The sequence below is a fragment of the Chelon labrosus genome, assembly GCF_963514085.1.
Source record: "Chelon labrosus genome assembly, chromosome: 9".
In the NCBI taxonomy this organism is placed as follows: domain Eukaryota; kingdom Metazoa; phylum Chordata; class Actinopteri; order Mugiliformes; family Mugilidae; genus Chelon; species Chelon labrosus.
Genome location: NC_140359.1, coordinates 27,074,471 through 27,095,512, shown reverse-complemented (window position 1 = coordinate 27,095,512; position 21,042 = coordinate 27,074,471). Strand labels below are relative to the sequence as shown.

Below are 21,042 nucleotides of genomic sequence, written 5' to 3'. Positions count from 1 at the left end.
CATGAAATTCTGCACAAGTGAACTTTTCTCACATGCAAAGAAGTCGAGCTTCACAGCCGTAAAGGCCCATTTCTGCTAATGTGGCAAAAGATCTCCAAAACAGTAAGATATGTTCATCAAATTAAAGACAAACCTTTCTGCTAAAATAACAACAGTAATCAAAAAATGTTAAATAAATCCCTCAGCATTATCCAGAGAGACCTGGAGTATGGGATCAAGAATTGAGAGCTTGAGAAACCATGAAATTCAGTTATTATGTATGTGTCAGTGTGAATGAGATTGACTGTATTTGTAAGGGTAAATCCTTGTATCTCGCCAAATGTTCCACATTTCATGGGACTCTTGTTAAAGCCTAAATTCCAAACGCCTTGTGTTTGTGAGTATTGATATGCCTCTGATGATCAAGCACATTTAAAGGTGCACTGTTAACGTCGAGACATATAAGAGTCAGGAAAGTAGTAGCGAGTCCTTCTACTGTGTGGGAAACGTTTCACGGTTGCAAAAGCACAAACACTGATTTTTATTAAATAACAATGAGCAGCAGTGGTTTGTCTAAAATTAACTGAAGGATAAACATGTCAGCATGTGATACGCCGTCATAGCTGAATCATAGCTGAATCACAGATAGCAGGCAAACATGGAACCAGCATTAGTCATTTAAGCCTTAAATACTGGAGATAGATTTTCCAAATATGTTGATCGGTGACGCATGCATGTCTAAAATCAGACCTTTTTTAAGCCTTATTTGAACATGGAAGTTAAAATGACAGATTTTCAAATTAGCCCATACGTTTGTGGTTTGTACCTCGTTGAAAAACTGCTTGTGCAATAATAGGTGTTTAGAAGAACATAATCTGAATGCACATTCTGATCTGGATTTAAATCTGGGGACAGTGTGATCAGAGCACCCATGTACGTTACTTGGTTGGCTTACGGGTGAGCTAACAAGTGGCGTGCATGGAAAAAACCACAACGACCTTGCACCAAACATTTAACGTCAGATCAGGAGAACTTTGTTTATCATTGTCTTGGCAGATATACAGGACAGGTTAGACGGAGTCATGCAGAATTACTTGTATCCTTTCAGCATGCCCTGCTTGTGTATCAGCAAAAGCGTAGCAGGACTCTGCTGGGAGGGCATTGTTGATTTTCCCTGTTGATTTCTAGTCAAGATCAATAACTTCTCAGGTCCCCTCCAGTCCTCTTACTTTCCAGGGTTAATCGACAACAAAGACAAGCTGCAGGGATTTGTGGAGACCCTGCCTTCTAATCCTTTCACTTTGTGCGAGATAAATTGAGAGCTGCTGAAAGGAGCCCGGCTTAATTTGGTGCAGAATATATCTTTACATTAGCCTGGCCCGTGGGCGTGCCAGTGCGGATGGAGCCACTATGTCCCATGTCCCAGCAGAGCTGTGAGCTGACAAGGAGGCATTTTTAAAGCTTAAATTATTTTATATTTAAATAATCCCATAATGTGTTTTCCATGTCAAGAAAGCAAAACAGTTCCTAATATGGTTCCCTGAGGGCCCCCTACTCTCTTAAACTTAAGGCTGTGATGTAAGAAGTCACAAATATTCCTACACTTTTTAATAATTCACTCAAAATCATGAAATATGTGGAGATTTCTATGTACAAAACTGGGTTTAATCATATGCTGAATTTTACTGAGCTGCCTGAGGCACTTCATTCACTTAAGACATGTAAATATCCTGCATGGGTGGATGTTGATGTTGGATGTTGACCTTGCTTTAAATTGCAAATTAGAGCATAATCATCGATTTATTTGATCTTTCTCAAAGCCTCGAGAAAATGTTCCGAGAACAGACGCTGTAACTAATGAAGATCAAACACTGGCCTGGTCATTTCATTCCACCGAGACTTCTTTTTGGATTAATGATTCTTTAACCACTGTAAGATTTAAAAAAGCAAACAAACAAAAAAAAAAAAAACTGCCGGTCAGAAGTTCACATGTATCGGTCAAATGGAGGTTTATGTGTTTTAAATTCTTTTCTTTATTCCACTCCAGCTCTAACAGGTTTAGTTTGGCGTGTGGTCATGCACCACAATGCCAACATCCTTAAGAGGCCGGGGGAGAAAACAACCGAAATCTGGACGCCCAGGGCTTGGGACGAGGCCAGGTTTGACAAAAGCAGTCAGCCATCACTCTCCCAACAGTCCCGAGAACAATGAACATGCCACAGTGGACCCACCATCTGTTTGGGGGACGGAGTGTTGTTTGGCTCTCAGAGTGGTTAGTGAGACATAATATGAGCTGCTGTTATTGCCTAACCTCAAGTGTACGTTGTAAATTCAAATGCATTTGGTTCTCATTTAGAGCAGTTTTGCTGACATGTTTTTTTTTTTTATAATAAAACCCCTTCTAATTTAGCTTTTTGGCACCTCATTAAAATAGTACTGCAGCAATGGAGCAGAACAGAACTTTGTGAGTGCAAGGAGTCCAGTAATTAGTAATCTTCCTGCAGTAAGAGCAGAAAAAAATGATTATTTTCATTAATTAGTAATCTATATATGCATTTTTTATTATTATTATGATTTAGTCAATGCAACGTCTAAATAGCCAAAAGTGTTAGGGTTAGGAAAAGGTCGTCCAAATTTCAAAAGTTTAGAAATATCCTGCTAAACTGCAGCGCAAAAACTAATGAAATAACAAACATTTTATGTATAGGCCCTATAATGGGGAAATGGCTAATTTGAGTGAACACTAAAAATGACAAATTTTACTATTTTTCTCAAAAATTTAACTTTATTATTGCAGAATGAATTATTATATTGTGCCATGGCTGCCAGATTTTAAAAAAAAGTTATAATGGGAATCAATGGGACATTTTTGTCCACTAATGACTTAAGGGGGTAGTAAATTTTAAATCAGATGCTACACAAAAACAGATAATGGATCCAAGTCAATATTTTGGATAATCTTGGTCATATCTCAGACTGATCTGAAAAAAAAAAAAAAAAAAAATATGCCCCAGCCCCAACATTAGTTTTATGGAAAAGAACAGATTTTCTTTTGTGTTTTACGTAAAAAAAAAAAAACAACAACAGTGACTTTGAGCAACCACACTGGCATTTAAAAGGTTAAAATCCTCAAACTATTTTTTGTAGTTTTGTAAAGTGCTGAAGTGGTTTAAGAAAAAAGCAGAAAAAAATATCAGTTAAGTTTTCAAACACAGCCAAAATTCTGGCAAGATGAAGAGGAAAACTTCTTCTTCGTCTTTAGGAAAACCTAAAAGTAACTCTCAGGTCTTTGAAGCAGAGAAAGGCTCCAGATCTTAGCTCATGAGAAGCTGGACAATTCTGTCCTTATGAAAAACACCACACGGTATCCACAGGTTCTACGAAATAAGAACTTTTATTCATAATATATTCATACTTGTACACAAGTAAAATAAAATGCATATCTATGGTTCCATTGCAATCTCCAAGAACAAACCGACAGCATTATTTTGGTCAATGCTACCCATAAATCCTTTCTGTCATGAAAATAGAACTAAAATCAGGGGGAGGTTAAACAATTTTTTATAAACATAAAAAAACCAAAACATTACCCAACAAATGCATGACTTTGAATAAATAATGAGGGGAGATAGTTTATCTTCATTAAACAGACCAAACATTCTTTGTGTGCGTTCTGTCTCTGGGTCCCAGTTTTTGTTTGTTTCTTTTTTTATTTTTTTGTGTCTCTTCTTTCCTTTTTCTTTTTCTTTTTTCTCGTCTCTTTCGGTGGTCTGTCTAAGCAGTAAAAGCTTTTGAGAAGGAAAAGGGAGGAGTCTCCAAAGTGTAGCTTAGACACAGTACAGTTGAGTACATAGAGAACAAACAATTCTGGGCACCAATTCGTTATTTACATTAGATCTGTAGTGTTCTGTAAAGGCATCCATTTTGTTAAATGTACTCTGTCGTCGTCATTATTGTTTGTCCTCTGCAACGTCGGGGTCGACGTGACTCCTCGCTTTTCAGTCACTGCCTGTTGTAGATGTCGCTGCATCTTCTGTATCATTGTCATGAGCATCAACATTCTTGAGTCCTGTGTTTGGAGAGGGATCAGGAGTCCTAGGACATGGCTAGAGATATCCAGGTCATGGGAATGAAGAGAAAGGGCAGCACTTGCAAAGCGGAACCCCGGCCTTTGATGCAGTGGGCGTCTGATTTGGGCTTTTTGGAGCACTTCTTTTTTTTATTTTTGCTTGACGCTGTAGACGACTCCATATTGTCTATAAGGTCAGGGTTTAGGTTTTCCAAAGACTTGTCCAGGGTGTTGGACAAGGTTCCCAGTGGTCCATCGTTCTGCTTGTTCTGGGTCTCATTTTTTGTTCTTTCTGGGTCCTTAAACTTAGTTTTGGACATGTTCTCCTTTTCCTTGAGGGGGTTGTTAGTGATTTGGCGGCTCTTTCCAGACAGGATGGAGGACTTGTCATTGTCTCCAAGGCAACACCTGGGGATGGTGTCCCCCAAAGGGCTTTCAGTGGAAGAGAACTTCCCTGATTGTGCCTTGGCGCTGAAGAGACTGGTCTGGATTTGAGGCGTTTCCACACATCCCTCCAAGTCTTCACTCTTCAGTCGTTTCAGGTCCTTCCCCGCCAGGAACTCAGGAACGTTGCACTCCAGCTCAGAGCTGGAACCTTTGAAGCGTTTGAACCATTCCCACAAGGTCCTTGCTCGGCAGTCACAGATCCACTGGTTTCCATTTAAACGCAAATACTGGAGAGAAGTGAGAGGGTCCATGGTCTCACCCGTCAAGACTGTGAGATTGTTGAAGAACAGGAACAGGGATTTAAGTTTACCAAGATCATTAAAAGCCCTGGGCTGGACATAGATAACCCGATTTTGGTGTAGCAGCAGCCGGTCCAGATTGACTAAGCCTCGAAACATGTTGTCTGTTACTATCTTGATCTTGTTATTGTGCAGGTAGAGATAGGTGAGGTTGGCAAGGTCCAGAAAAGTGTCATCATGCAGGGTTAAAATGTTATTGTCCTGCAGGTAAAGGTACTGTAGAGAGAACATTCCTCTGAACACCCCAACAGGGAGTTCTGACAGGCCACACCTGTGCAGATGGAGGGTGTGCAGCTTAGTTAAGCCCCGGAAGGCAGTTGGGCTGATGGTTCGGAGATTGCTGTTGTCTCCAATGTCCAGTTCTTCCAGTCTTTCCAGGCCGTAGAAGGCTCCAGCTTCGATGTAGCTGATGTTGTTGGAGTAGAGCCAGAGAACCGTGAGGTTGTGGCAGGAGCTGAAACTGGTGGATCTCACCACTGTCAGCTTGTTGCTCTGGAGGAATATCCGTTGGCTCCGCACGGGGATCTCGGTAGGGATGGAAAACAGTCCTTGTTGTTGGCAGGCCACAGTGGGCCTGGGCTCACTGTAGCACACACACTTGGCAGGGCAGCTGTCAGTTTGAGGCACAAGGTTCAGCCAGATCACCAGGAAAAGGAGTCGCACCCCTGCGAAGAGAAAGAAAAGACATCGGGGGATTAATAAACAAGCTACGTAAATGCTGAAAGTCTGAAAGAAGATGAATCTGGGTCAGGACGTAAGAAGGAGTACATCCTTGAGACAGAAGTATACATTTAGACTGCAAATTTAAGCCTGATATTATGCATCAGAAACTGTGGGGGGAAAAAAAATAAATGTGTTGTTTCTTGTTTTGATTGTTATGCTTGGATAAAAAAGTGAAGATGCCACCGTGAGTAATATATAACCGCTGAGCCGCTGCAGCAAAATGCAAAACAATCTATTGCATGAAGCATCATGTTCAACACATCAGCACATTACTACAGAATAGTTAATCCTCTTTATAGTAGTGGTGCAGCAGGCATTTTTACTCTGATGTTATTTGCCCCTCCCCCACCCGCCTCTGATGACGTTAAGAACTTACGGCAGGCTCAGTTAAAATCAGGTGGGTGGCTTTTATATGGAATTAGCCTGCTCTAATAGGGCGGACATAACTAATGGTGTTTTTGACGTTCCTGAGGTTGACATTTAGCCTGACAGTGGGAGATAAGCTTTCATGCCAACCTAAGAGATTGATGCCTGGGGCCAAGGTGGAATGAGGGCTCCAGAGGTCTTAGTAGACTTTTCAGTCATGACTGCAGCATGAAGACGAGATACGAAGGAGGTGTGGCAGCGCTCAGAGCGAGGCATGTAAAGATCCTTGTGCGTGTGTGTTTGCCCCGAAGGCATCCGTGTTTAAAATAAGGCATATTCCGCTTTTGCTGGCATTAATTATTTCTGCTTGTCCTCTGCCAGAGTTCATATGAGCTGCTGCACACTGGCACGATAATTGAAATGGGCTGGATTACCATTATGTGAACAACCTCATTTGACATTTAACAGTTGCAGGTGCAGCCGAGGTAAAAAATAAAGCGTATCTACTGGGGCTCATGCATCCTTCATGTGGAGATGAAGGTGTCAAGGTGTCACAAGCATGTCTAGTGTCCTCATATGATGGCGGCTACACCAGCAAATCTCTGAATCCTCCTCAGCTCCTGCCCCGCGCTGAGGATTTCCAATCTCTGCGCCTGTGCACATGTTAGGAGTCCCAGGCTTGCAGGCATGACAGGTAGTGAGGCTCTGGAAAAATGCATGAGCCTCGCTCAGCCCTCCCTCCCTCCGTCCGTGCCCCCCCTCTCCCTCTTCTCATTCCCCTGCAATGTGTTGTGGTGCAGCTCATCTCTGGACCTTGTTAAACGGAGCTCTGGTGTGGCCTGACAGCAGCCCTCTGCTGCACTTTCCTTCCAATCTCCCTGCTCAGCCGTCAGACTGCCACCGGAAAGCTGTCAAGACTTTCCACTCTTTCTGCATCGCAGCACTTTTCCTTCAGCACTGCCTAACAATAGCAATACTTTATCGCCCGGCACACTTCTTGTATCTCCTCTGCCGTCTTCATATTACCCCCCCTCTGCTGTCTATTCATTAACAGGCTATTTCCACCCACGCATTCCGTGTCAAAGCCTGGTTTCCTCGGCTCTCGGCATAATACGTCTCGTCTTTGTTAGCATCTGGTGAATGACAGCATAAGACCCCCCCCCCCCAATGTCCTCAACTACGAGCCAATATTTCTTGCCAGCACCATCTTTGCACCTGCATCACACTAATTGCATTGTCATCCACATCTGGCAGCCATGGCGTGCTTGCATTATTTCACTCTTTCATAATCAAATCTCCGTCACACACGTCTCACCTTTCCCTCTGGAGACATGTGCGGCACGGTTAATGCCAGTGTAAGAGTCATGTTCACACTATTGATTGGTCAACAATGCTCGTCTTTCCCCTCTCAGTTTTATCACTGCTTTGTTGTCTCCCCTTCAAATCTAAGCCGTAGCAAAGATTACACACACACACACACACACAAAAAGAAACTAATGCTCCACAGTTTATCCTGATAGTTGCTGATGAGTTGTTGACACAAACAAAATACCACAAGGTTATGGAGGAAAAAAAAAAATCCATTCCTTATCATCTTCTGCCAGCTTTGGTTTCAACACTTAATCTTCCCCTATCTCCTGTGTCAAAACATGGCTCAGAGCGCCGCTTTGCTGCCTTCAGACCCTGCCAGCGTCCTCCTTCCTGAGAGCTACAGTATTGCACAATGGCAATCTCGACTCCGTTAAAGAGCAGACAAGCTTCTTTGTCTTCTCCTGAGTGACACCGCTAGTCCCTTTAGCTTCGAGTAAAGAACATGATTTCACCTCCTCCCTCTCCTTAAAAACAAGCACTTCTACCAACGACAGGAGCCTGGCGATATACAGAACTGCACATGACCAGTAGTCACTGGTGACACGGCCACTAATTAAACTGTCGTAATAAGATTACCATGTGAGGGCCTTCTGTTTAGGATAGCAGTGGCCTAATATAGTTCTTCTTTCAAAAACAAAATATCTTGGAAAGAAACGACCTTATTCACCCAGGTGAAGAGTCTGTAACACAGCCTTAACGACCCATCTAGTTTTTCGAGGAGCTGCAGCACAGTTTGTGATATTGTGCATGGACTGTAGGGCGTGAGTGGGCGTGGCGTATGCAATCATTCAAGAAATGCAGAGACGTAGCTGTGACGTACTGTTTATGAGCAATTTAATAATAATATTACCATTATTATAGCGCCACCTTGTGGTTCCATTTCAACCATCCGTGCAGGATATACTCTTCTATTAAAATCTGAGCTTTGCACCCTCTACAGTGCACTCCCCAGGGCTACATTTAGAAACGGAAGAAGAATAAAAATAATAAAAATAATAAAAATCCGAACAGAAACAGTAGGGTCCAAGCACTGAAAGTGTTCGGAATTTTATTAACGACTTCAGTTCAATTCAGTCTTATTTATGTAGCGTCAGTAACAATACAAATTGTCTCAAGAAACTTTACAAAACCTGGCCTGAAACCCACAGAGCGAGGTGATTGAGGCAAGGAAGAACTCCCTTTTAACAGGAAGAAACCTTGAGCAGAACCTTAAGCTCATATGGAGGGACCCATCTGCCTAAGACCGGCCAGGAGAGAGAGGGACACATGGCAGTTAACATGCTATACAGTTGTAGCACAGAATTGCATGACTAGTAACAGAGAAGAAATTAGAGGATAGGAGCTCGGTGCGAGAGAGAATAGAGTAGAGGAAATGTGCTCAGTGCATCGTCCTCCAGCAGCCTAGGCCTATTGCAGCATAACTAAGGGATGGTTCAGTCCAGCTCTAACTATAAGTTTGATCGAAAAGGAAAGTCTTAAGCCTGACCTTAAAGGTAGAGAGGATGTCTCCCTCCCGAACCCAAATTGGGAGCTGGTTCCACAGGAGAGGAGCCTGATAACTGAAAGCTCTACCTCCCATTCTATTTTTTTGAAATTCTAGGAACCACAAGCAGGCCCGCACTTTGAGATCGAAGTGAGATTTAAACACGAGTTCAGTTGAATGGTCAAAAAGGAAAATGTAATACTCGGAAGGGAAAACTACATTACAGCAATTCGTGTTTATGGAGAATGTAATGTCAGAAAATAGCAGCTTCAGCTCAAAACTACAGTTATCGGTGCAGCTGCAGCTCGAGGACACGACATTCAGCTGCAAAAACAGAGAGATGTCCACAGGAGTGGTATGAGCAGAGGTTATTTCACTTTTAGCACCAGCGCATCAATTTCCTAGATTCCTCACTCATTTGCACACGTCCCTGTCATTCGTGGAGCTCTAACGTTGCACTCTTTTTGTCCTACGGTGAAAAATACAACACGCGTTTAGACGCTTTCTTGTGCCTAGGAGCACAGAGGGCACGCTGGGACAGCGCATTTAGCGGGCCTCCAATTCATCATGGTGGCTTTACTTTGAAGGGCTGGGGATTGGGTAGGGACAGCTAACATGACAGTCTTATCCCCTTGGCCCAGAGTGGAAGTGATGTCTCTGTCAGAGATGAATCACAGCGGTTCTCTAGAGGGACCTCCTGGCCTCCTTCTGAAATTATACATTATTGTGTTGCTCAGAGGCCGGCCTGCATTTAATATAGTCATGATCCCTCCCATTCATACATAAATTGTTTTCATATCTGGCTGAAATGAATAACTTTGAGAAAAACCGCATAGGCGAGGGCAGTTGCACAAAGCCCAATTTTAGCTCGGCCACTGCAGCCATAAAAGACTTTCAGAGCTGAGAGCAATAAAGGGGCAATAACTCGCTGCATCAAAGACTCGCAAAGTCACAAACACAAAGTAGTGAACACATAAAGTTTAAATTCTGCAACTAACGCCGGATTACGACTCCTTTTGTTTTAGAAAGACCCACTTTTTATACCGTTTTTAAATCATTTTTTTTTTGCAACTCATGCAAGTTGGTGTATATAATATAAACTTATAGCGCCGCTTCTTTCTGCGGTCAGTTTATCATCAGTGGCTGCCTTTAAAAAAGTTCCCCAATCACATTCACCAAGGATATGAGTGCTTGCATCAAAGTTTGCACCAACCACAGGACTAGGCCGGTTACATGACATGCAGTATAACGCTATGGTTTCTGCACCTTTGCTTCTCTTGGTTATATGAGACTTCATCCGTTGTATGAAGCGACACAATACAGCACTTTTTCAACAAACATGGGGAAACTTGACATATGTTTCATGTAAAGCAAGCAATTCATCTTTAAACTTTTTTTTTTATATATATATTCTAAAATTTGCACTTCCACTTTTACTCACACAAGGTTTTTGGATAAAGCAATGCAGCGCGGCCTGCAGCCATACTGTCATGGCTGACCAGGAGAATATTTCATTTAAGTTTGCTTTGAACCTCTTTTCCTTCATAAGCCTGTGAAAAGTTTTATTACAGAGAAGAATCGGGCACACTGAATTGCAGAGGGATTGGTCGGCGTGCGATATTCATGTGGGAAAGGTTGTAATCAGAAGGCCACATTGACCTTTTTGTGCCGCATTTACCCTGTTATTGAGAGAGCAGTTATCAAAAGTTCATCCTTTCTTCCTCGTCTCTCTCTCTTGGTTTTCACAGCAATCAATCTCACTTTAAAGTCGTGCAACATTTTTTCAGCGGTAAAACTTACTTGATGCTGTTTTGCAAGTGTTTCAATAGTTAACCTTGGAGTTAAAATGAAGAGTGACATTCGCTTTTGTCTTGGATAATACATTGATTTAGTGTTTTCTTTTTCTAATTGAAAAATGTGGCCATGTCACCCCATGTCTCCGTTTCTCAATGAGGTTCTGTTTTGTTTCCCCAGAAGAAAGGTCGCACATGCACGCGCGAAACAGATACGCTGACAAACAGACAAAGACAGACTTGTCCGTGCAATATTCATGAACCAGATGTTGAGATCTTAAATAAAGATGCACACATCAGATCAAACAGGTTATTCAGGACACGACGGACCGGAGAGTTGAACCGGGGTCCCTCGGCTAAGCGCGGAGTGTTGCGGGGGCATCGGTGGCGACTTCAGAGCGCAGACGAGGACACAATTAGAAGACGAACGGGGTGGTGGTGGTGGTGGTGGTGGGGGGGACAGATGAGGTCCTGTTTGACACACATCTGACACAGGACTTGCCCAAGCAGATGGCTCATGAATAACTGAAGGAACCGGAGGTCGGCAGGCGGAACAGAGGCATGCAGCGTGTGTTAACTAAGGGGTCTGTAAAGATTTCTGCATAGATTTACATGCATGTCCGTGTTCATACATGTGAGCCTGCAAGGAGGGGTATAATCAATAGCGACGCATACGGTGGAGGCGTCTCGCTGAGCATAACTGCGGTAGGCAGATAGGTGGCTGTGTCACGCTACGGAGAAGTGACAGCAGTAACAATAGGGAGTGGGCCGGCAGCATCCTGACAGTGAGAGAATGAGCCTGCAATCAGAGGGCTGTCGGATCGAATCCCCGCTCGACTGGCGAGCGACGGGAAGGGGAAAGCGAAGAGTCGTCTTTGTCAGCCGCCCTCAAAATTGCCATTGATGGCGCACTGTCCTCCCCGAGATCAAACCGGCGCTCAGCGGGATATCATTCGAGACCGGTGTTGTAAAGATTTGCAAATAGTCCTCGGTGGCGCTTTCATTGTGTGTCGTTTTAGATTTCTACTTCAGCTTCCAGAAGTATTGCACATTTGGCTCCGAACAATAACAACAACAGCAAAAAAAAATGTATTTTACACACTTTGCCTCACCAGCCCAAAGAATATCATTTTGCGACGTGCTCACACCGGCGCCCTCACCCCTGCCAACATGTTAGCATTATTTCCTCTCAGCTACGCACATGCATGTGACTGAATCCTTCACACCTGTCTTTCAAACAAACAGACAGACGCATGAACACCTCACGAGGTGAAAACACGGACTGATGCTATCATGACTGGTAATTAAATGATCTAATAATACAGCCTAATGTGAGACTAACACCCCAAAGCCATAAGACAGGTTTCTTGTGTTTTTCTCAGGCTGTATTGTACTCGTGAATAGCCTGACATGCAGTTGGTGGAGTGTCCCATGTGTTCCTAAGCGCTATAAATGATGGAGTGTGTATAGGGCAGCACGCCTACAACAATCAATCAGTTCAGTTCCTAAAATTGCAGAGATTTTTCTTCGAAGATGCATTAATGTTAGCTAAAATTGAGTTAGGTAGGCTTAAAGGCCACTAAAGTGGATTAATTGTAGTGCGGTGGCGTGGTGCCACTGGATAAGGGGACAAAAATGGCATATTCCTCACAACTCTATTGTATAGTTGGCAGCAACCCAAGCGGTCCGGAGCGCCGCTGCCGCTGCAGCTCAGCGGGAAATGTTCCTGAGAAGGCGTCGAGGAGGGAGCGAGGTCTACCCCGTGAGGTTTTGCAGAGTGGCTCAAATCCAGCTTCACGCTCCCGCCTCCACGTGTCACAGACATGGGCCATTTTCACATGCGAAGCCGTGTACAATGCATAATTCAAGCGATGTAAGCTGAAAATAATGCCGAGCTCCTCCCGAGCACGAGTGCGCGGGGGTGTCCAGATGCACACCCCGAGCTACAGAAGGCCCGGTGGTAAACGTGGAATGCTCTACTTTGGGTGCAGCACTCGGGCTGCCAGTTGTGCAGCCAAGCATTTCTTTTGCTTAACACAGTGTATAGGGCTTTATCTTATCTGCACACGGCTGGGAAGAAAATAAATGAGGGTAGATGCTACAACACATGCCCCGTGTGTCTCGGTGTCGCTGAGCTCTCAGGCGCCGACTTTAGCACAGGTGTTAACGGCATTTTAGGATGCATGCTCGCGTTTTGTTTAGTTTCTTTCTTCTTCTTTTTTTTTTCCTGGAAACGGAGCATGGAATAAAGAACTGTAGAGCATTTGTGTGAAAACCTGTGCAGCTAAGAATGAAATCCACCACAATGAGGAATCAGAATTATGTCTGAACTCCGAGCAGCTGTACATACGTTTTAGCAAGTTGTGCCAATTCCTGCATCAGTATTTCCAAGACAGGTTTTTTTTTGTTTGGCCTGTGAGACACAATTAATTCTTTCCACAAATAGAAGCTTTCGACAACACACAGTTAACTGCTTATGAATGGATGAATGGACAGAGGAGAATGCCACACATTCGGTAATATGAGATATTTTATGGTTAATAATGACAGAATCTGCTCTGCTCTATTTCTCTTATTTATTTTTTTTTTTTGAAGTTTTGTCATTTTGATTTGCAAAAGTTTCTATCATATAAAGGATTCATGTTACCTCGGAAGCACTGACGCCTCCCAGCAAGAAGGTTCTGGGTTCTAATCTATCTGTTTCCTTTCTCTGTGGAGTTTGCATGTTCTCCCTGTGTCTGCGTGGGTTCTCTCCAGGTTCTCCAGCTTCCTCCCACCGTCCAAAGACATGCTGGTTAGGTTCATTGGCACCCGCGACGGTCGACTTGCTTACCTGTAATTTGCTACTGCTAGTTTTTTGCAACGTGGCTGAATATTTTTCCGGTTCTGAGGTTGTGGACGAACCATAGCAGTAGCAAATTACATCATCCAGGGTCTGTAGGTCAATCTACAGACCCCGAATGATGATGACAGGAAATTCTGGACTCAACGGGGAATAGAACTAGCGTATCATAACAAAATATTGGTGAAATGAACAAGTTTCGCTGCAGATAATGTGTTATTTAGAGGCTACGTTTCAGTGCTCCAGTCACTCCCACTATATGAATATACGCTGATCTAATTATCTCCTGAAGGAATACAAATTACACAAAAGTTATATGGGTGAGTAAACGACCGTATTTTATGCCAGAAATAAGGTCCAGGTTGTAAAAAACAGTAGTTCCCCTTTAACTTGGACTTTTCCTGAGGCCTGTTTTCCCTCCAATACTTGTTTGCATTATGACATTTCTACATCCACACTCACTGTGATGCTATAGACTGAAATATGAATTTATTGTCAACATAAATTTGTGTCACTGGAATTAAGTGGCGTTGATCCAACCAGCGTTTGTATCGTGTCAAGTGGGTAGGGGGTGTATCATGTTTTGCATGAGGTCCTTACATTTCACCGTTCTAAACAAACATAAAGTCTGACTCATGATTTTCACGAGGCTCTGGAGCTCTCATGTCAATTGAATTTGAAGCTAGTGAGAACGGCGAGCCCCTCGCGGTAAATACGTCGCACGGAAAGCAGCCGAAGCCTAATGAACAACCGCTTTATTGTCTGAAAAGGATAACAGCGCCGGTAAACATCGGATGAAAGCTTTCGGATAATGTTAACTCCTCCTCGTGTTGAGTGTCAGCTGGAGAGTGAGAGAGCAGCGACGGCACCCACAGGCAGGAGGATGAGAAAACGAGCAGAGGTGGCCTGGGCGCCGAACATAATGTAATGAGCGGTTAAACAGTGCCGTGCCAGTTTTAATGTCATTGCAGCCTGCCTTTGCTCCGGGGCACAGTCGAGCTCCCAAAGAGTAGTATGCTCTCGTTTCCAGGCCTGGAAGTGAAGTGGCGGCAAACATTATCCACTCCAAATCTTTCTGACAGCTTCATTACTGCAAGATTCCTGTGTTTGGCAGCGGCCCTCTTAGACTGGCACTTGTTGTGCTTGTCGTAGAGAAACTAAGTCTGAGATGAAGTGTTTGTGTTTGTGTGAGTTGCAGTTGAAGGAAAAAAAATACACCAAACGAGCACTTAATCTTTGGCCGGTCTAGACTAAACCAAAGTCATTCAGTGAGTAATCCATTTAGTTGTTTGGGAGAATTTCTGCGCAGGAACGATTAGCTGCAGGGGGAGGCCAACAAGCATTTCTAAATTGCTAGCCTCTTTTCTGCATTGTTCTTGAATTGTTCCCCCAATTTCACCTTGGGAAGCCCTTGCACCCGGGATAGAAAGTGTATCAAGAACGCGCATTACTCACTCAGACATTATGCATAGGTGCACGTACTGTACGGCCGCGGTATTTTCAGAAGGCTTATTTCTCATTCACATGGAAATGCAACGGACGGCACGAGTATTTCCACCGCCTGACGAAGAGAGGGGGATGGAAATGAGCCCAAGGAGACTTTCACAAGGCAAACCATTATTGACACCCTTTTTAGTGCCATAATGTGTCATCTAACCTTCCTCGGTCTTCTCCGGTTTTGCAGTATTGCACTCTGCTGGTTTTGGCCAGCTGACTATGCAGACTGGCTGCAAATATGTCGTCTGCAATCACTTCTGACTGACTGAGACGAGGCAAGATAAAGGGAGGGGCGCGCTCGCACCAGCAAAGCGTGGCTTCAAACGCTCAGTGGACTCACATGGATGCAATGCATACTATACGCCTGTATGAATGCATGAAAATTAAATTTGTGGTTGCAAAAAAATTAATTAAAAACATTTAGTCAAATAGTTACTATATAGGTCCCTCAGCTCTACAGAGCTTTGTAGCATTTTTCTCTCCTCAACGGATTCCAATTGTTCTGGTTTTACAGTTTGAAAATCAACGTTTTTTGTTCAGTCTCACTTCGCTCATCAGCATTGTTTTCAGCCACTGCAGGCAGCTAAGGGAACACTATAGAGCATTGATCAGTTGGAGAGAGAGACCGGCTTCTTTCTCTATCGGGAGATTGTGTGGAGCACAGCAGAGATAAAGGGGAGCACAATAACCAGACTCACAATCGCACAAACGATACCTAATGTTTCTGTTGAATGTGCATAAACCGAGATGTTTACCAAGGCTTTAACGTCTGGGTGGAAAAGAGCAAAGTTATCAGTATGTCAAGAAGAAAGCAAAGAGAAATCCAAATGTAGTCTGTAGTCAACCTATGACCACCTTCCTAATATTGTGTAGGTCTCCCTTGTGGTGACTCATCAGAGAATGGACATGGGCCTTCTGAGGGTGTCCTGTGGTGTCTGGCAACAGAAAGTTGTCAGATACTTGATCAGTTTGGGATCTAGTGAATTTGGAGGCCAGGTCAACACCTTGTGCTGTTCTTCATGTTTTTTTTTTAGTTGTTCCTAAAGTGTTTTTGTGTGTGTGTCTGTGTCAGGCTGCATCCTGCTGGGGATGGCTGCTGCCATCAAGGAGTGTCATTGCTATGGGGTGGGGGTGTCTGGTCTGGTCTAGGTGGGTGCTACATGTCTAAGTAACATCCACACCAATGAATGCCAGGTCCAGAAGTTTCCCTGCAGAACAATGAATTGTCCTCTAGCTTCTTCTGTGAGTGGTTTTAATGTTGTGGCTGATGACTGCAGCAGTTGATTCTTGACTTTTACTAGGTGTGCACTTATCTGGTAGGTTTTAATCCAACCAATCTGTTCTTGTTCTCATTCTTGCCATTGCTGCTGTTGCAACATTTACGTAACATTGTGTTATGGAACTTTATTTTGAAATTCCTGCGTTGAAAGCGGAGCATCCTAAACCCTTACATGTCTCATCCACATGCAGAGGTGTCTGGTCCTATTTGGATAACTGATAAAAGGACATTAAAAATTCATATTTCACCCATTTCTCATAACACTCTGCTTGAACGAGGTGCACACTCTCCCATCGGTTATTTTTCCATCTAAAAAAACCGCAGACAGACGTGTCAAACAGAGCGGTGCTCATCCAGCTGCTGCCTGCACTAGCCACACAGTTTAGTGACGCCCTGGCATCTGGGAGAGGACTCATTTGAAGGCCATGATGAGGGAATCAAACGGGATGTGTACGGCCCACGCCGCTCCAAAAGCCCGGGACGTTTTAATGATGTGTGAATGACAGAGAGCGACTGGACTGCCACCTAAGAAAGAGAAATCAATGAGATCTCAAAGAAGAAGAAGATGAATGAGACAACAGGGATGAGGTGGGCAGGTGGTGCCCAGCGACCGGCTGGCTTGTTGTGAATGCGACGCTGGTATTTACATGCTCTGCTCCGTCACATTAGGATGTCAGCAGGATTAATCTCTCAGCTCGTATCTACAGCAGGTTCAATTATCGCATTTCACATGTGTCATCTCCTTAAGAGACATATACTCTCATAAGGTAGCCATTAGTCCTCCTTTATTTCAAACAACGGCTGTTTAATTCATTTTTAGCCTCCGTGCATGAGTCATCAGACACACAGCGGAAGGAATACAGAGAGGCAACATGCCCACAAGCATCTATAAAATAAAAAAATAAAGAAATCGCCAGAGGAAGGAAGGAGAGATGTCCTAAGACTAGCAGAAAATGAAAAGAATAAATAAATGTGGTGGATATTGTGCGAGCGTTAACTAATTCCGTCCAGCTTTCTTGTAGATCCATCTATTTTGGATGTGCAGGCGGCCCTGGAGGCATGTTGACCTGAAAAAGACAAACCTCTTCCTTCCTTTCATCTTTTGAGTCGGTTCCTGCAAGCAAATGTATTAGGGCCAATATCACGAGGCCTACTTCTGCTGTTCTGCCCCGTAACAGGCAGACGCGCCGTTCTCGGCAGTGCTTCGCTCCCATCGCGTCGAATTTTCCACCGCTTCTAAAGCAGTGTTGTCAGAGGAACGCGTCGGGATTTCGTTGCGCAGTGAAAACTATTGAAAATCCGGTAAATATTTGCGGGGGCTGCCGTACTCTTTGTGAGCACATGTAGGTGGGTTTTTTTTGACATTAGCGCGGTATAGGATCTCATTTCTTCCCCGGCCTCCGCAGGCATCTGATTCATTCTCCATCCTAGACCTTCCACTTAAACCACGAGCGTGAGCGAACCGGAGCTTTGAAACTGAATTTGGCCGCCCTCCGTTGACTCACGGAGAACGGCGACGTTCGAGCGCAGCAGAAAGGTTTCCGTTCTCCGGCAGCCATTGCAGCGTCTCGTCTGTAAACGCAGAACTGGATCTGAATAAGAGGTGAAGGATGCAAACATCTTCATTTAAAGGTCCGTCATAATGACGCTTATATTACATGGCAGACTAAGTGCTGGTCGTTCTACGTCAAGGTTACAGCTCTGCCTGTGAGCTGAGCAAGCTCTGCAAACGCGAATTTCCTCAAACGTTGCTCTGAACTCGGCCATCTGCTGCTGCTCTTTTTTTTTTTTTTATATGTAAATGCTTCGACTAGCAAAATAAAACACTGTCTGAGAATTCACCAGCCGTCTTTTCTTGTATTGCCAGGGAGCAGGTACAAGACGCCTGTAGTAATTCTGCAGTGCACCACGGCAAAGGCACTTAGTGGCTTCTCCCATTTGGATTCTTCTTTTAGATTCAGTGGATAAGGGTTGAGAGAGAGAGATATAGTATTGCATTTATTTATTTATCTTTTATTTATTTATTTATTTATTTAAATGGACATTCTTACTTTTTTCCTCACCTTGACCCCCAAAAATGGAAATAAATGACTGCGGCCCGGTCGGTTTAATAAGCCCACTTCAGAGAGAGTGTCTTAAAGTGAGCACTCCCTCCTTCGGAAGAATGAAAGGAGAAAGACTTGTGCATTATTTACCAGCCGCCTAAGCAGCACCGCACCCTGCGCAGACAAAGCGGTCTGCAGCAGGAAAATGGATTTTTCTGCAGAGGAGCTATGATAAGAAGTATAAAGGGAAGAAAGGATAGAAAACAGAAAAGGAGTTGGGGGAGGGGGGGTTAGAGAGACATTAGCCCAGAATCAGTTAAATTTCTTCCCATCAGCCTGTCAACTACCTCCTCCTCCACCTTCTCCCTGTTGGCCTGATAAGGGCAGCTCTTTACATCAGAGGCCTCCACGGATCAGTCACCTTTTTTACCGGGAAAGGTCGAGCGCCGGCCCAGAGCTCAGATCACGCGGGGAAGTCATCACTCCTGCACTTTATCTCCCAGGTGAGGGCGGGATCCAAGGCCGGGTGTCACGCCAGCCTGCTCCCAATATGCCCCCTAACCCTTAAACCTTCCCGGGCTGCACCCGGACCGAGAGAGAGAGAAGAGATTCAGAACGCCTCACGGCAACAGCGGCCATCAGATAAGACCGGAGTGGAGAAGATCCAGTAGGGGTAATCCCACAGCGGCGCTGCAGCGTCTGAGTGATGGGTTGGTGGGGCTATCTCCCAGCATCCCTCACTTCTAAACAAGTCACACGATTAGGAGAAGGGATAAACAACCCAGCATATGGCGACCACCTGAGACTTCACCCCGCCTTCCCAGAAAACAAAAACCTCACACGGTCTGCAGTGCAACGCAAGTGCATGTGTGTGTGTGTTTATGCCAAGTTACTGACAAAAATATGTGTGCACGGCTGTTGTCCCAGTCCTAAAATTACTGTAGCATTGTAAATGATGAGCTGGCGTAATTTGCGTGTCACTGTACTGTGGGACGACCCGACTGACAAGACTCCCTGCTTTGCTGCCTGGGTAATGAGTCATTCCAGCCCTGGAGAAAAACAATCTGGTATTTTTAAACTGCATCCTTCAGCTGTTCCTTTCTCCCTGGAGCTCCAGCGCGTAAGTTCTTGGTGGCTGGTTATATGAATGCCATTTCCAGTGCTTGTGCTAATGGGCCTGATATGTCTGAATAATATAAATGCATTACGGAGCTTTTAATGGTGCTCTTGGTCCATCCATAGCCCGCTGATTAAGACTTAACGCTCGGCACAATGCAACAAAATGCCGTCGACGTGTGAGCTCAACCGCTAACCGAGCAGACTGCCGCTTTTGGTGCGTTGTTGTGTTCTGAATGTTAAACAAGGGAGGGGGAAAACGCTGTGTGTATTATTCAAGTGCAAGAAAGCATCCTTCACATCTGCCCGAGAGTCTCAGTCTCAGGAGCTACCACTCAACGGGCATGTGAATATTGATTCATAGCAAGAGGAAATAGCCTGAAGACATTCTGTCCCCGTTACTGTTACGAAGCACAGCAACGATCGAAGGTTCAAGGCTCGTAAAGATTACAAGAAAGTTAAGCTATCTTCAAATACAGAGACAATCAAGAATCATAAAAAAAATATGTTTATATCTTTTTCTTTCCTGCACATTTTGCTTTGTCTCCTTTCATTTTGTCATGTGCTGTAAGACACTCTTTGGTCATCTGTTTTATGTGAGCCTTAGGGCTAAATAATATGTTCAGAGTGGAGTTTACTATGCTATCTGCTATTAGCAGTGTTATACTGTAGATATACGTTCATGTAGCCTGGGAACCAGAATAACTTCCCTGCCTTTGTGGTGGTCTGGAGTTGCTCTGTTGAGAATTGAATATTCATTCATCTTCTGTAACCGCTTGTCCTGTGAAGGGTCGCTGGGGGGCTGGAGCCTATCCCAGCTGTCTTAGGGAGAGAGGTGTGGTACACCCTGGACAGGTCTCCAGAAATACTCACACCTACGGCCAATTTAGAATCACCAATGAACCTAACCAGCATGTCTTTGGACGGTGGGAGGAAGCTGGAGAACCTGGAGAGAACCCACGCAGACACAGGGAGAACATGCAAACTCCACACAGAAAGGCCCCAGTTGGCCCATAGATTTGAACCCGGGACCTCGCTGTGAGGCATCAGTGCTAACCACCTCACCACTGTGCCGCCCACCACACCAAGAACTGACTATGCTAAATAAACAAAATGGCTGGAGAAGTGAAATGTTAAGCATCTGTTGTATTGATAGCGATTCAGGCTTAAACCTTCGTTGCTTAATGTTGCATACGTCTTTGCTCTAATTGGTTGCAGGACTATCCAGTTGTGTTATTTTTTTTTTCCTTTTCTCTGTATCAGCTGAAACAATCCTCATAATGAAATCTAGATGTGCTGAGTGTTACCAGATTCATCTTCTCATAAGAAATGACTCTTTCCATGCCAGGCTAGAGTTGGATAGTCAGTCTGGAGATGTGTTCAAATACCAAAACTGAGGACTGAACGTATTCCTCGATGCTTTTTGCCTTTTCCGCCATCTCCATTGACAATCTGACGTGATTAAAGTTTTATTTACTTCGTCTAGTCAGTACATTCACGTTATCTTATAGCACGCGCAATGTTAGCTAGCTGCACCGTTATCCACACTAAAAACAACAGACACACACAGTTACCTTGAATAAAACCTGATTTTTTTGGGTTCGGGTGTTTTTGCAGACATTTTTTATTTAAATGTTTTACTCAAATTTAACACAGTTAAAACGGGGTTGTGCAGTGGCAGCGTGGAGGGGGGTGACTCCAGGACGCTGGAAGTCACTGTTAAGCCTTCTTGA

The 21,042-nt window shown here is 44.2% G+C and overlaps 1 protein-coding gene across 1 annotated transcript in view; it reads right to left on the bottom strand.

Annotated features, from left to right (window-relative positions):
- Positions 1-3,433: 3,433 nt before the first annotated feature.
- Positions 3,434-21,042, bottom strand: part of rtn4r (reticulon 4 receptor) — a 42,310-nt gene continuing 24,701 nt past the window's right edge. The window contains exon 2 of the mRNA XM_084550810.1: positions 3,434-5,459. Within this exon, the coding sequence (XP_084406936.1) occupies positions 4,075-5,459 (1,385 nt within the window). The 3' untranslated portion in view covers positions 3,434-4,074. The remainder of the gene's footprint in view (positions 5,460-21,042) is intronic.